The 16,208-nt window shown below is 48.5% G+C and overlaps 2 protein-coding genes across 2 annotated transcripts; both read left to right on the forward strand.

Annotated features, from left to right (window-relative positions):
* The first annotated feature begins 1,466 nt into the window (after positions 1-1,466).
* On the forward strand, positions 1,467-3,425 carry LOC121589982. The gene has a single exon (XM_041909290.1). It carries the CDS (start codon positions 1,467-1,469, stop codon positions 3,423-3,425), a length of 1,959 nt encoding a protein of 652 aa, XP_041765224.1.
* A 3,281-nt stretch (positions 3,426-6,706) lies between these two features.
* On the forward strand, positions 6,707-9,041 carry LOC121590012. The gene is made up of 2 exons (XM_041909335.1): positions 6,707-8,507; positions 8,564-9,041. Exons 1-2 carry the CDS (start codon positions 6,985-6,987, stop codon positions 9,039-9,041), a joined length of 2,001 nt encoding a protein of 666 aa, XP_041765269.1. The 5' UTR covers positions 6,707-6,984.
* The last annotated feature ends 7,167 nt before the right edge of the window (positions 9,042-16,208 follow it).

The raw sequence follows: 16,208 nt of genomic DNA on the forward strand, positions 1-16,208 counted from the left end.
GAGTTTCCTTTTTTTCTAGAAGAATCGATCAGTGGTTCAAGGGCGGCCGTTGACCCGTATTTTCACAAGATTGTCTGAACTATGGTGCGTTTGGTGCGTTTCGAGATCAAACTTTCTGTCATCCATTTCAGACTACTCTATTTGAATACCTCTAGAGTAGTACCTACCACTAGGCTATGCAGGCGGTAATTACTAACGTACTTTCTAAAACATATATCTTCATATACAGGGTGCTCGCGGTAAAGAAATGTTTGGGAAAAATCAAACATCTACGTCATTTTTGCTTGTAGTAAGAGAAGTTTATTATGCTGTTAGGAGTCCACTCATTCGGCGCGGTGAAGACGTAAACATTGGCAGGGTTTGGAATCCTGGTGAAACACATACGCGGCCAACCATTGACCACTGTGGTGATTTAAGGCTTCACTCACGATTCTAGAATTTTAATGTAGCGATCGAAATCCAAAGTCCAAAGAAGCACGGTGGCATTGTGTCCCTTTCTGACGACACCTGAACACCATCACCGTCCGGGGATATTTAGTCTGCGGCTCCCGCGAAACGTCCGAAGTCCAATAGGCCAGCTATCGGTTGTTCTGGACGTTTAATTTCTGCCGAAAAGAACCAGATCATTCCAGGGTCCGCCAGATGCTTCAGCATATTCAGGAGTTTATTCGGCAAAAATAACTTATAACCCAGGTTGGACACAAGTCTTAAAATTGCATGCAAAAGTACTGAAAATCTCGCTCCAATAGAGCACGATCAAATGAAATTGGTTTGAAATTTTAATGAATTAACATTACAAAGTACGTTTAACGTAAGCCGTGGTCCAATCCTGATGATACTTTGTGTCATTGTGCATGCAAGTTTAAGACTTGCGTGTGCATCCTGGGTTATAAGTACTTTTTACCGTTAATTCGCCGTTCTTCAGGAAGCCGTTTTGGGTGGGTTTAACATTTTTGTATGGAATGTAATTGAATATCTACAACCAATAGGTGTTTAGATTGTAAAGCTTCAATCCAATGCCTGCTCGGATTACTTCATTCATTTAATAGCTCAGTAATATTTCCGATTACTTCGTTCTTCAACATTGACATTATAGTTTGATACTATTTTTATTGAAGTCTACTTAGGAAGGTAGTGAGCTTTTATACCCAATCCAATGGTTGCTATGATTTACCTTCCATTATCCTGTGGCAAAGGGAACTGGGCTTCAACATTTCTCTGCTTAAGGTTTCATCATCCAATATGGCTTGTATCGGACTGGAAGTTGTATTCTTCGTCACAGTCTCTCTATGTTGGATGTCGCCTGTTCGACTAGTTCTGTTAGAAGTCGCTTTTCTAACAGAATTTTTGTTTGTGATATTGTAAGTTTTTGGATCATCGTTCGTAATTCCTGGATGAACCCTTGAGCGGTGCGTAACACCTTTCTGCATCTTGCACGATTGCTGCAGCACTCAGTCTGCAAAGCGATGGCGCCCTTACCGGTGCTATGGTGGACGAGTCGGTTGATGTGCTGCTGGCTGCTTTGGACAACAACGGCCACTCGAGCGCAGATCCCACCCCAGCACGGAGACACGGATCAGCCGCTGCTGCCGCACATCGTTACCCACTTGCTGCAGCGCTACCTGCGTCACCCTTTTCAACCGGTCCAGTTCTTTCTAGCCGCTAACACAGCACCGCATCTTCTAGCACAGCACGATCTGCTCTCCCAGGTGCTGAGGCACACTAGCGGGCAGGCTGCAGTGACGTTCGGCAGCACCACCAGCAACCCAGTCGGCTTACGGGCAGCGGGACAGCAGCAGCGCTCTCGCGCCGTCCTGTTCGGCGAAGACTTCGTTGCGTTCGAGCGACTGGTGGCGAACTTCAGCACCGCCGTCAACGACTACTCCGGCCGCTACCTGTGCGTCCTAACCGGTGCGTCCGGCAGTGTCCACCAGCTCGAAACCGACCATCTGCCCCGACTGTTCGGCGCCCTCTGGACGCGGCACATCGTGCACGTGAACGTGCTGGTCGCCGCCGCCAACGGTACGGTGCGCGCCTACACCTACCGACCGTACACGCCGGGCCGGTGCGGCAAACCTGCGGTCAAGCTGGCGGCCGTCTTCGCGCCCGGCAGCTCGGTCGACGCTCAGCCGCATCTCTACCCGCGGCTGACCACGTTCTGCAACTGCACGCTGCAGGTCGGCTCGTTCGAGGCGAAACCGTACACGCTGCTGCGGCCCAAGGTGGACGGCTACACCGAGCTGGGCGGGTTCGAGGGCGACCTGCTGCATCTGCTCGCCAGCCGGCTGCAGTTCCGCGTGAACGTGACCGAATCGCCGCACCAGGTGCAGTGGGGCGTGATCGGGGCGCCGGGCAACAGCACCGGCACGATGCAGCTGGTGCAGGACGAGCTGGTCGATCTGGTCATCGCCTGCATGGCGCTGGACGTGACGCGCGGCCTGTACCTGAAGGCGGGCTGGGCCCACTACACCTCGCGCATCCTGTTCGCGGTGCCGCAGGGCCGGCCGTACACCGCGTTCGAGAAGCTGTTCCGCCCGTTCGGCACGGCCATCTGGGCGGCGCTCGCCGGCACGCTGCTCGGCGTGGCCGGCGTGGTCGGCGGGCTGAGCTGCGGGCGGCGTGCCCGCCGCTGGCGCCGGTTCGTGTACGGGCCGGCGGTACGCATGCCGCTGCTCGGCGCGCTCTATCTGCTCTGGGGCGGCACGGTCGTCGCCGTGCCGGGGCGCAACTTTGCCCGCTCGCTGCTGGCGCTCTGGCTCGGCTTCACGTTCGTGGTGCGCACGCTGTACCAGGGCTCGCTGTACCTGTACCTGCAGCGCAGTGCCACCTTTCCGCCGCTCGCCACGATCGAGCAGGTGCACCGTTCCACGCTGCACTACCACATGGTGAACATCGCGATGCGGTTCTTCGTCGATCGGCCGGAGATCAAGCCGCGCGTCCACTTCATACCGCCCGGGCTGGACACGCTCGGCGAGCAGGTGGCCGGCATGGCGGCGCGCTACACCGACCGGGTCGTCGTCTGCCCGCAGGACATGGTGGCGTACAACAATCGGGCCGGCCGGGGGCGGCAGCCGGCCGCCGCCCCGATACAGGTTACGCGCGAGTCGATCACGCTGTTCCCGCTCACGATCTACTATCCGAAAAAGTCTTGCCTCACGCAACCGTTCGACCGGTTGGTGCGGCACGTCGTCGAGAGCGGCCTGGTCAGCTTCTGGGTGCGCAGCTACGGCGACTACGACTTTGAGGCGAACCGGCGCGAACCGGCCGGCGGCGGGGAACCGCGCAAGCTGACGCTCGCCCATCTGGTCGGTGCGTACCAGCTGCTGGCCGCGGCGCATCTGCTTGCGCTCGTGATCTTTCTGCTCGAGCTCGTTTCGCTGCGTCTGGCGGCCCTTCGGCGGGTGTTGGAATTTTGCATGGATTAAGATTGGCCGATTACAAGGCATTGAGGGCTTTCTTTATTATTGTTGGGGGTGAAGGAACAGGGAAGCAAGTTAATAAATTTATTTTTTCGTTGCGTTTGTTTGAAGAATTATAGTAAAAGTATTAATTACTACTCTTACTTATTTTAATTTTTTTATAAATCTTACTTTTTTTACTTCTTCGTAATTGCAGTCTTCCAGCAGCTGCATTTGACGTGGAACATAATTACCAACATGATTCCTATCATTCCAATTGCTTTTAAATCGATGGGAAATGGTGTGCTCTAAGATACTTCAAGTTTCTCTGGAAGTCCAATATGGTTTTTGTTCAGGATCTTTCATTTCAAAATTAAACTTTAAGGACTCTGGAATGTTTTCAGTTGTTGTGGAAGTTTTTCGATTGCTCATATTGAAACGATGTCCTTATTGCTACTAAGTTCTTTTACAATTTTCAATCTTTGCCGGAGTTTATCGCTACAGAATTCATTCCCGAGTTCGTTTCTAAATTACATCAACTCTCCGAACTGGGTAACTGTAGCAGGAAAATTCTTTCGTTTGCTAACTTCGTTTAAATAATAGTATAAAGATACTTTTCTTTTCTATATTTGGTCGGGCTGCATTTCATCGGAATAGCTTAATTTCAATTCCTGACTCTAATTAATTTCTGTGCCAAAGCTTACCCAACGTTGTCTTATTGGTAAAACGTATTTATCTTTAACATATTCTTATGTGACTACAAGCTGTTATAACTCTATCCTATTCTCATATCATACACCTTAAACCCTTTCCTTATCTAGACAACGTACAACTATGAAATCTGAAATAACTCTATCCTATTCTCATATCATACACCTTAACCCCTTTCCTTATCTAGACAACGTACAACTATGAAATCTGCTACATCGATTAATTGATTGCTACTGTAGTTTTCTTGTTAGAATATTATGCAGAGATGAGAATGAACAGTTGACTCGTATATCTTCTAAACTTACATCCGGAATGGTTTTTCGGTTTTCATCCACAAAGAAAAGTGGATTAATGTCCTTGGCATTCGCTTTCGCTGTCACTATCTTTGTCACCGTTTGAGCAAACATTATGATCGCTCTTCAGCACTAGTGTGTCGGCATATAGTTGAATTGTGTTTGTGTTACGATACGTCATCTAGCGTTTGTTATTGTTGTAGCAATTCGAGCTGTTTATAGCAGCGCGATGTTTTGTAATCATAACATTAAGAATTATACACCAAATATCATATCGTGTCTACAATAACCTAAATATTACATGGTGTTGACAAATACACTTTCAGTCTTAATTTTGATCGTACTTAAAATGCATCTGAAAATCCACGATGGTTTGGTGCAGGTTCTTTGCCTCCAAAATCACATTGTAAGGGCCTTCTGGAACGTTTCCAGTGATTACATAAATGGCGGACTTGCATTTGTTCTAAAGTTATTTTCGGGATGGGTCTTTCGGTTTCATCCACAAAGAAAATTGGATTTATGTCCTTGGCATACGCTTTCGCTGTCACTATCTTTGCCACCGTTTGAGCAAACATTGTGATCGCTCTTCAGCACTAGTGTGTCGGCATATAGTTGAATTGTGTTTGTGTTGCGATACGTCATCTAGCGTTTGTTATTGTTGTAGCAATTCGAGCTGTTTATAGCAGCTCGATGTTTTGTAATCATAAAATTAAGAATTATACACCAAATATCATATCGTGTCTACAATAACCTAAATATTACATGGTGTTGACAAATACACTTTCAGTCTTAATTTTGATCGTACTTAAAATGCATCTGAAAATCCACGATGGTTTGGTGCAGGTTCTTTGCCTCCAAAATCACATTGTAAGGGCCTTCTGGAACGTTTCCAGTGATTACATAAATGGCGGACTTGCATTTGTTCTAAAGTTATTTTCGGGATGGGTCTTTCGGTTTCATCCACAAAGAAAATTGGATTTATGTCCTTGGCATACGCTTTCGCTGTCACTATCTTTGCCACCGTTTGAGCAAACATTGTGATCGCTCTTCAGCACTAGTGTGTCGGCATATAGTTGAATTGTGTTTGTGTTGCGATACGTCATCTAGCGTTTGTTATTGTTGTAGCAATTCGAGCTGTTTATAGCAGCTCGATGTTTTGTAATCATAAAATTAAGAATTATACACCAAATATCATATCGTGTCTACAATAACCTAAATATTACATGGTGTTGACAAATACACTTTCAGTCTTAATTTTGATCGTACTTAAAATGCATCTGAAAATCCACGATGGTTTGGTGCAGGTTCTTTGCCTCCAAAATCACATTGTAAGGGCCTTCTGGAACGTTTCCAGTGATTACATAAATGGCAGACTTGTATTTGTTCTAAAGTTATTTTCGGGATGGGTCTTTCGGTTTCATCCACAAAGAAAATTGGATTTATGTCCTTGGCATTCGCTTTCGCTGTCACTATCTTTGCCACCGTTTGAGCAAACATTGTGATCGCTCTTCAGCACTAGTGTGTCGGCATATAGTTGAATTGTGTTTGTGTTACGATACGTCATCTAGCGTTTGTTATTGTTGTAGCAATTCGAGCTGTTTATAGCAGCTCGATGTTTTGTAATCATAAAATTAAGAATCATACACCAAATATCATATCGTGTCTACAATAACCTAAATCTTACATTGTGTTGACAAATACACTTTCAGTCTTAATTTTGATCGTACTTAAAATGCATCTGAAAATCCACGATGGTTTGGTGCAGGTTCTTTGCCTCCAAAATCACATTGTAAGGGCCTTCTGGAACGTTTCCAGTGATTACATAAATGGCGGACTTGTATTTGTTCTAAACTTATTTTCGGGATGGGTTTTCCGGTTTTCATCCACAAAGAAAAGTGTATTAATGTCCTTGGCATTCGCTTTCGCTGTCACTATCTTTGTCACCGTTTGAGCAAACATTGTGATCGCTCTTCAGCACTAGTGTGTCTGGCGTTGACCGCTGATGCATTTGTTTGGTTGGCAATCCTTTCGGGGAAAACTCTTTCCAGCAGTTTGCTTCTGATACAACACACCAACCATTTAGCTTGCTGCTGTTAAGTATATAATTAACTTAACATTGGCTAATAATCCTTAATTTAGGGCGTTCATGTTGCCCTCGTTTTTATGATTACATTCTGATCGCATTTCAGGTATCCGCACCTACATTTCTGACGTTCGTTATAAATGTTTTTATTAACTTCGACTAGTAACAATTTTTTTCTTGTGCCGAAACTGTCCAACACCAAGTAGTCATTGTTAGGGATCTCTTTAGATTGTCGGAGTCATTCGCCGGTCAATAGCAGCTAGATTCGAAGTTTTAACGTTTTGTAAACCGTTTTTGTGGAAATATGTTGACTCACCCTCGCCAGCACGGTATAATTTTCTGTCATCAATCAATGGTGCTGTGGCTGGTGTTTTAGTAAATTAAAATTACCAACATTTTGCATGCACTCTTCGCCTGGTAAAGCTCGGGTAGTATTTAACGAACCCCGGGCTCTACACACGCTGCATTTGAGTACGAGACCGGTGCGACACAGACCGTCATGCACCGATGGTCGATCCTGCTGCTTGCCGCCGGACTGCTGCGCGAGTGCCGCCCGGACGACAGCGTCGGCGGCATCAAGCGGCTGGTCGTGCGCGAAACGGTCGGCAACCACTTCTCGGAGGTAATCGTGAACGCGCTCACCCGGTACTACGTGCAGAACCACTCCTCCACGCAGGTGATGCGGCTGTCCACCGTGAGCGACGGCACGCACGACCTGCAGTCCGACATTATGGACGAGGTGATGCAGCGGACGTCGCGCAGCATCGCGTACGAGTTCCGGTCGGCGTTGGGCCCGTCGCGGCGGCCCCGCATCTTCAACATCGCCTTCATCGACGGGTACGGTGCGTTCGAGCAGCTGTTCCGGTCGCTCGATCCGGCCGAGAACGACTTCGCCGGCTACTATCTGATCGTGCTGACGGCGTACGGGCGCCGCATCGCGTCCGATACGCTCGCGCGCATCTTCGCCCTGCTGTGGACGATGAACGTGATCAATGTGAACATCGTGTCGGCCGACCTGGAGGACCAGAGCCGGTGGCAGAGCGTGCTGATGCACACCTACTACCCGTACCGGGCGGGCGGCAACTGCGAGCGGATCGTGCCCCATCTGCTGCACCGGTTCCGCAAGGGCCAGCGGTTGGACCGGTCGGTCGAGCTGTTCCCGAGCAAGCTGTCCAATCTGCACGGGTGCCCGGTGACGGTCGGGACGTTCCATCTGCCGCCGTACATGCTGCTGACACCGGCCGGCAGCTACGGCGGGCTCGAGGGGGATCTGCTGCGTGCGCTTAGCCGGAAGCTGAACTTTACCGTGCGGCTGGTGGTGCCGGATGACGGCGAGCTGTGGGGACGGACGCCACCACCGTCGGTGGATGGTGCTGGCGCGAACCGTACCGGAGGTGGTACGTCCTCGGCTTCCGGCTGCGTGCGGCTGGTGCTGACCGAGCGGGTCAATCTCACGCTCGGTCGGTTCGCCATCCGGGGCGATCGGAATCTCGTGATGAAGAGCAGCCGCAGCTACTACACGGTGCGGATGGTGTTTGCTGTGCCGGCTGGGCGGGAGTACACCCCGTTCGAGAAGCTGTTCCGCCCGTTCAGCCGGTCCGTCTGGGTGCTGGTGACGCTCTCTCTGCTGGCCGGAATGGTCGTGATCGGCACCGTGCAGCTGCTGCACCGGCCGGCCGTGCGCGATTTTGTGTACGGGCGCGGTGTGTCCACGCCGGTGCTCAATCTGCTCAGCGTACTGTTTGGCGGCGCGGTGGTCCAGCTGCCGATGCGCAACTTCGCCCGCACGCTGCTCTTCCTGTGGATGTACTACTGTCTGGTGGTGCGCACCTGCTACCAGGGCTCGCTGTACGAGTATTTGCAGGAGCGCAAAAACTTCACCCCGCTGCAGACGGTCGATGCGCTGGTGCGGAACGACTATCGCTTTTACTCGCTGCACGGCACCTCGCTCTATCTGGAACAGATGCCTCAGATACTGTCGCGGTTGGTAGCTCCTACGCAGAGTGAGAATAGGGAAAGACGGTATCATTGAACGCTGTGCAAACTATCTGCTGTTACTTCCTTTTTTTTTGTTGTAGCATCACCTGGCTGCCGGACGATGACGCGTCGGTCGATCGGTTACTGACCGAGCTAGCCACTCGGCAGGCTCGCACCGGCGCACTCTTTATCGACATGGAGCGCGTAGCCTACCACAACCGGTTTTACGTGCGCGGCGGACTCGTGCACATCGCAAACGTGGTGCTGGTGCGACTGCCCATCGGTATCTACTACCCGAAGAAATCCTGCCTCGCCAATCGGTTCGACCACGAGCTGGACCGCCTGCGGACGTCCGGCTACGTCAGCTACCGGCTCGGGCACTACCTGAACTACGACGCTTTCAAGGGACCGGCCGACTACCAGCCCCTTCCGACGCCGCTTACCTCCGACCAGCTGGTCGGGTGCTACGAGACACTGTTTGGTTTGCTGCTGGTCGCCACCGGGCTGCTGCTGCTCGAGCTCGCCTCCCGCTGGTTCGTGTCGCTGCGGCAGCTGCTTACCTTTCTGCAGGCGGAGTAGCAGGTGTGACGGCGACGACACCACGCTGCTACTGTTGCGTGCTTTGTTTACTTCCCCTTGCTATAGCTTTGTATTGTTTTCCCCTTCCGTACGCTTTTTTTACCTGGTGCGGCGGCGCGCTATAAAGCACGAGCGTCGGTTGGCTTCGGCTGCCATAATGTTTGTGCCATAACACGTGTGCGCGCGTGATGGTAGCAATCCGGGGAAGGAGAAAAGTTACCCAAATCAGTCTGTCGTGTGCGGCCGGTCGACACACTTCGCGCACCAACGGAGCATTGTGCGGCACCGAATGACGTGTATCATCGAGGTGACACTACGACATTCAAGCGATTGGGAATGCATTGAGTTTGACTTTGTCTGTACGGCGCTCCGGTTATCGTGTATTGGTTGATCTTTGGATTGAGTTTTAGTGGGGTTTTCACTTCGGTTCTGATCGTTGTCGTTTATGGCTTGGTTCGGTTTCTGACGTTTGTATTTCTCGATATTTACTTCCATCGATGCGTTTGAAGATGTTCTTGATTGTGCTATGGTAATGAGCTACAGCTGTGTCTTAGCACAGTAACACAGGCTCTTGTTTTAAGCTTCGTGAGAAATTCCTTTTCTTGTAGCCTAAAAGCCATAAGCGAACCCTGAACTAGTCCAGCTCTTTGAGATCATTTCATATAAACATGGTGTTGTTGGTATGACATTATATGTGTCGCAGTTGTAGATATCTTCGTGCAGATTATCTTCTATGATCGAACTCCGTCATAGAGAGTGGATAGAGATTTTCTGGGGTACCATAGGAAATGACATAGTCTATACTGAAATGAAAATAGAGGAATCCTGATAGAGTTATCAACTTGAGACACATTTTAATCGATCTTGTGAACTATTATTATCTAGTCCAGTGAGTCAATAGACCATATTGAAGATCATTCCAATTTCCTACGAATGTCTATCGACCAGGCTTTTACTCAAAACTCTTATGCGCGGCAAATATGCCCGTGAGTGGAAAGGAATTACATTAGGTTACACTGTTCTAGACTTCTGAAGAGTGTGAGCTCGCGCAATGATGAAATCCAAACCAGTATCTCCCGACTCCTTCTATCTACTGATGTAGAGTCATGTCTTGGGAAGAACTTGTTGCCCTCTGAAGCGTGGGTGCTCTTGGATGCTCTTAGAGTTGTGTATGCCTGATAAGAAATTTCTTTCTATCTTTGTGCCCGAAAGCAAAACATTAGAAAGATTTTGTCTCTTCCCGATCGATCCCGGAACAAAATATTTTCAGCGAAACGTGAAGCATCGCCCAAGAAACGGCTTTACTCTACGCCGTGTGCCAGTATTGTTGCGATCTTCGTCCTGCTCGTCAGGATGTCATTTGTGGTTTCGGTTTTCCGTTTGCACCGTCCACAGTTACCCACTTTTCGGACGTTCAATTCCATTTCATTTGTTGTTTTTCCCTCCGCTTTCAACGGGTTAACCGTGGCATACTTGGCCCCCCGCCACGTGCCTCGTGTTACTGAGGATTGATGTTGACAGAGAGCGGAACCGTTCGCTGGATTTCCGTAGCCAGCAGAAGCAGTGAAGAGATGGGGGCGGTGGACGTGTTGAAGTTTAATTAAAAACTTTTTAATTATGAACACGCTCTCAAGGCCAGCCCGTCGCCCGGACTCCCGCTTTCTTTCTGACAGTTGCAACGTTTTCGTTAGCCGGGCGTATAGGGTTTGGTGCCGCCAGTCGTACATTTCGATCATCGGGCCCAAAGAGTGCAACATTTTGTGACATTTGTGGGCTGGTTTTATAGTTTCAAAAAGGAAAAAAAGTCCTCTACAATCGATTCAAACCAAAAATCTACCTCAACCTCTATGTTTCCGCATTTAATAAACCTGCGATTGATTTCGATAAATTGATTTCGTTTGCAAACTCCTTTCCGCAGCACGCGTTTTAATAAGTATCGAATTTATTTGCCTTAATTAGCACCGCAGCAAAATCCTTCCATTTTCTTCGCGCACTCTCCCGTGCTCGTTTTGCTCCTACAATAGCTGGTACCGCAACGGGTGAGCATGAAATAAAATACACTATTTAGCAGAGCATCATGATGTGGTCCCTTGTTACCATAAACGGGCAATTCGGATGGCGTGCCTGGTGATCTGCTTGCCAGCAACTGATGGAGAGGTAGATGATGGAATGTTTTTAATTCCCTCCTTCCACCCCTTCCCGCCGCATTCTCTTACCCTTCCCATTTACGTCTGCTTTTCCCATGCCCATGTGGATTACATGGTTTCGGTGACACATGCGGAAGTTTGCCTCCTGTTCGTCCGACTGTCTGTCCGTCTGTCACAGACCGTGACCAGACAATTGACTCGGTGGGGCTGGTTTGGGAAGGAGGGCACGCGAGTTTTGTGTGTGTGTGTGCGTGCGCACACCATTTGGGTAATGGAGTTTTTCGGACACGCTGGCGCCCAGCGCGAAATGCAATCCCGGATGAAGGGGGGAGGGGGGGGGGGGGGGGCGCAAGAACGGATGCGAGGAGTTGCACAAATGTGTTGAAAATTTAATCAATATTTACTGTAAATCGGGCCACGGTGGCGCTTGTGCGTGCTGGTGTTGCTGCTTTGTTGCGTCCTTTGTTTTGCTTTACTGCAGATTGGTGTAGTTAGTGTGTAATTGATGTTGCTGATGATGGTAATATGTCGCTGCAGTAGCGTTTACGCCTGCGAAACCCCGTGGTCAATCATACACTTCATTATTGCTGCCGCCGTTCGTTTCTCTCCGTGCGGTGCTGCCCCTTCCCTTCGATCGATTATTTTTGGTTTTGTTTTACCGCGACTCTCTCTCTCTCTCTCTCTCTCTCTCTCTCTCTCTCTCTCTCTCTCTCTCTCTCTCTCTCTTCTTCTGTTCATCCTATTATTGTAGAGGCGCTGGGCCTTTGGTTGGTTTTGATGCGTTTGATGCTCACCGTGACCGTGTTTTAAGGTTTTTGCAGAATGTTATTACGATTGCTGCTGTTGCTGATTCCCAAGACAGAGCATTGGGCAATTAAATTAATTCAAATTGGCCTCTTAATAACACATTATATGCTTCATAAAGCCAACCTGCTGCCCTGCAAACTATCAGTTCTACGTAATTATCTTACCACTGTGAAAGGTTTAAAAAACAGGGGAACATTTAATTTAATTCAATTTAAGTCCTTTCCCACACATCAAACTCTTTCCCGTACTTCCAAACTCCTAAACCTAGCCGCCTGTCTAAGTTCGCAAGGATCCCGCTAGGAGCGCTCGCATGACACCGAAACTGAAGCAACACGCTTAATAATTGATTTATTTTTACCGGTTCATTTATCTGCTCCTCCACCCAGCAGACTCCTTCTGCTCTCAGTGGCCTCGTGCCTCATCGCAAACTTGCTGCGAGAAACAGCTCGGGTTGAGTTGGAGCTGTCTCCAGCAGATGCAGCATAAAGCCAAGACATAAGGCATTCTGATTCCAATGCGCCACAACCAAGGCGGTGGGTGCCGGCAACGGCCGGTGCTGTGAAGTAATCGATATCGATAATAGATATCCCTGCAATTCGATGCGCCGGCATTCCACCGGAGACACGACGACGGAGCGATACGCACACGCGGGGTCGGTAGGAAGTGCAGCAGAGCGGGCCTTGTCAATTAATCAATAACGGAAGGACACAGCCAGCCACGATGTCGGCGCGACACAAGCGCGTACACCTTCGCAAGTCAGCATACACACGCAAAGTATGCAAACGGTAGAGGGAGCAGGGTAGCTGCTAACCGTACAATGTCACAACAAATCATTTTGCCGGTCCGCTCAAACGAAGAATGTGCCTGCCTGTGCGTTCTCGCTTCCGAACGATTTGAGCGTAATTAAAATCGCAACCTAAACCTGCCTGCAGGGTTTTGCAGGGCTCCTGCTGCGTACACCGACGAAGACCTTAGCGGTGTTGCATGTGTGTGTACACAATTGCACACTTAAATGCCATATAACTGTCGATTTCCATCTCGTTTTTGAGTTTGGGAAGATGCGTTAAGCATGCGAGGCGGTAATATACCCTGCATTTAGCTGTGTGACGCCCAGGGAATGCTGTGTCCACCGGCGGAGTTCCGATGGGCGATCATTCATTATGGACACGTCAGCGAAAAATAAGTCCCACATCTCGGGTAGATATCCATGTCAATGTTGACAAAGGTGTGTGCGCTGGTTTTTTTGCTCTCTCGCACCATTACACTCGCTGGTCTCTTATACCGAGTTTCTGTGATAAGGTTGTTTACATGCGAGCGCAACTTTGTTCCGGCTGCTTCTTAGGGGCGGTCGCACTTGGATTTTGAAACAAATATTTGGCTAAATATACCTAGATACTATATCTGCAATGTGAACTTTTTGTTGGTTATCACGTTGAAGCTTAGAATTGAATGCCAGATCGGTACAAGTCCCGCTACTAGCAATACAGGGAGATACAGTAAGTCTGTGACGGATCATCTTCCCATGATACCCGCGTGCTTGAGCCTTTTTTTGTAAATTTTATTTCAGTCTTTCGATGCAAGATAGCTTTATCACACCACGGCAAAGCGCTCAAGATACCAGGTTACCATGTTGAAGCATATTTTTGTACTGGTAAAACTAATTTGTTAAAATTGACACAGTAAATAATACAGGTTTAATATTATGGCCCAACTCCAGACTGTCCCGATGGATCAGACCCAGTGGCAGAATGTGCTGATGAAGAAGTAGAGAGCATCCTGTTTCCACCGGCACGGAGCCCCGATGGGCGATCAGTCATAATCTCCAAGTGCAGAACCTAAAGACACGTCAGCGAAAAAGAAGAATTCCACATGGGTTGGATATTCAGGTCAGTGTTGACAAAGATTTGCGAGCTGGTTTGTATGCGGTCTCTCTCTGCCTCTCTTTCTCTCTCGCGTCATTACACACGCTGGTCTCTTAACCAATTTCTTAAGTAAGGTTGTTTACATGTGAGCGTAAACTTTCCCATGCTACTACTTTGGGTTTAGAACCACTTGGGTTAAGAAACAAATATTTGTTCGGGACGCGCGACAAAACTAGCAAAGAAGCCGGGCAGGCTTTCCGTGACTTTTGGTGAATTCTTGAAGTTCTGCTATATTGTTAGTTGCTCTAGCAGGTTATCCAAAGGTAATGACCGATGTTACACTCACTCCCAACACACATTGGTTAATATTTCTGCAACATCAACTGCTGATGGTGAATTCTTCCTGGGAAATCTAATCAAAATTGACATAGATAGATGCAAAAACTTAAATTTATAAAATATTCTCTCTCTCTCTCTCTCTCTCTCTCTCTCTCTCTCTCTCTCTCTCTCTCTCTCTCTTGTTTCCACTCATCTTTTAACTGTCGACTTGGTGAGAGTTTCTTTCCACGGATTTGTGAGCCCGTGTGATAAATAACATACAGGATCCGCCTGGCTTTTCAGCATCTCAAACATTGAAGAAGCTAATAATTTGGAGTGAAAGGGTTTACGCTTCTTGGAATGAAACTTATCAAACTTGCTCCCCGTCCTGGGCGGGGGACACGGGCAGTACTGTCCAAACACGGTCCGCCGCAGCCGTGTGCAAACATTCGTTCGATTTCGATAACAACACGGCACAACGCACACACAACGCTGGTGGATCCCCTTTTTTAATGAGCTTTGTGTTGTCGTGTCCTGCCCTCTCACTGTAGCGCTCTCACATGCCTCTTTACCCCCACCGTGTGAGCTGTACGGGTTCGGTGCGAGCTGTGTCAAACAATGTTCGCAGTTTGTTTGTCGCCACCCTCCTGTCAATCGAACCCGACAACTATTCCGAGGCGAAGGCGCCGGGAAACTGTCCGTTTTTGGTCACCTTGCTCGTTCCTAATTTCTTTTCATCCCGTACCCCTTTTTTCACGGAATGCTGTGGGGTTTTTTTTTGCTATGTCGTCTCGCCCTCTTTTGTGCTGCTAACGATCTGTAAAGATGCCCCTATATGTATACATGTGTGTTTAGAGTTGTTGCTCGTTACAGGGAAGCAATCCCTTCGCTTGGATGATGCTGGTGAGATCCAAAATATATATATAAAAAAGGTGGTTGATCTCTTGAGCATTTTTGCCCCTCCCTGGAGAGCGGGTTCAAGTGGGTGGTTAATAGCGGTCAACAGCTAACCACTTGTGTCTGCATTCTGTTCTTTTTATTTTGTCAAAGTGAAAAAGACACAAAACACGAAATCAATTTCCGAGTGGTGGGATGATTATTATTTGCCTTTCGTCGTGCCTACTTCGGGATCCCATTTTTCCCCAATTTAAAAAGAAAGCTTTGTTAACCTTTGCTGCTCACTTTCGGACAATGGCAGCGATTCCGCAGTACATTGAAAGGGGTGCGAATCTTTTTTTTTTTGCATAAAAGTGTACAGCCCTTCTCAGCCCGCGTGCTATCATTCATTTTAATGCTTGAGCTTCCATTGCTGTCGCGATGGTTAGTCTTGCAATTTATCTTGCTTGCTTTTTTGGAACTAATTAAATAATAGTTGCACCGGCTTGCTGTACTCTTCCGCACTTTCTCTGTTTTGTCAGTGAGAAGAGCAAACGGGAAGAAGCGTAAAGGAAGATGTCTCCCCTTACCCTAGCCTTCTGTCGTCACCTTACCAGCTTTGCAGCCCACGCCATTCCAGCCAATGTGTAATTCGTTTTGCTTCCTTGAAAAGAAAGCATTGTTACTGCGGCGGAGCGCGGCCAGACAGAGAGAATGCAAAAGAAAGTAAAAGCAAAAGCGGTGACACACACACACACGCACACCAAAGGACAAGAAAAATGACAACGTCATTATAACGCCATCAGCTTTTGAAAAGGATTTCGGTCGTTGCTGCTTCCCCTCCTGCCCTCCGGAAAACAAAGAAGCAAAGAAATATTCTCATGCCTTCTCTCCCTAGGCGTCCCACCCTATCTTCACCACTACTGAAGCATTCTTATTATTGTTTGGCGAAAGCAGCACAGTCAGCAGGATGTCCGGTGAAAACCGTGCGACATATTTTTCGACAGCTGCGTGCGCGTGTGTGTGTGTGTCTTCTTTCATTGATTCCAATATTTGAAGTTCTACGAAATGAGGCGGTGTGCGCGATGGAGGTGGAAAAATACATTTGTCGCTCAACAACGGCTGCGGGCACTGGCCCGGGAGGAGGCGGTGGCCTT

This window comes from Anopheles merus, chromosome X (assembly GCF_017562075.2).
Source record: "Anopheles merus strain MAF chromosome X, AmerM5.1, whole genome shotgun sequence".
In the NCBI taxonomy this organism is placed as follows: Eukaryota; Metazoa; Arthropoda; class Insecta; order Diptera; family Culicidae; genus Anopheles; species Anopheles merus.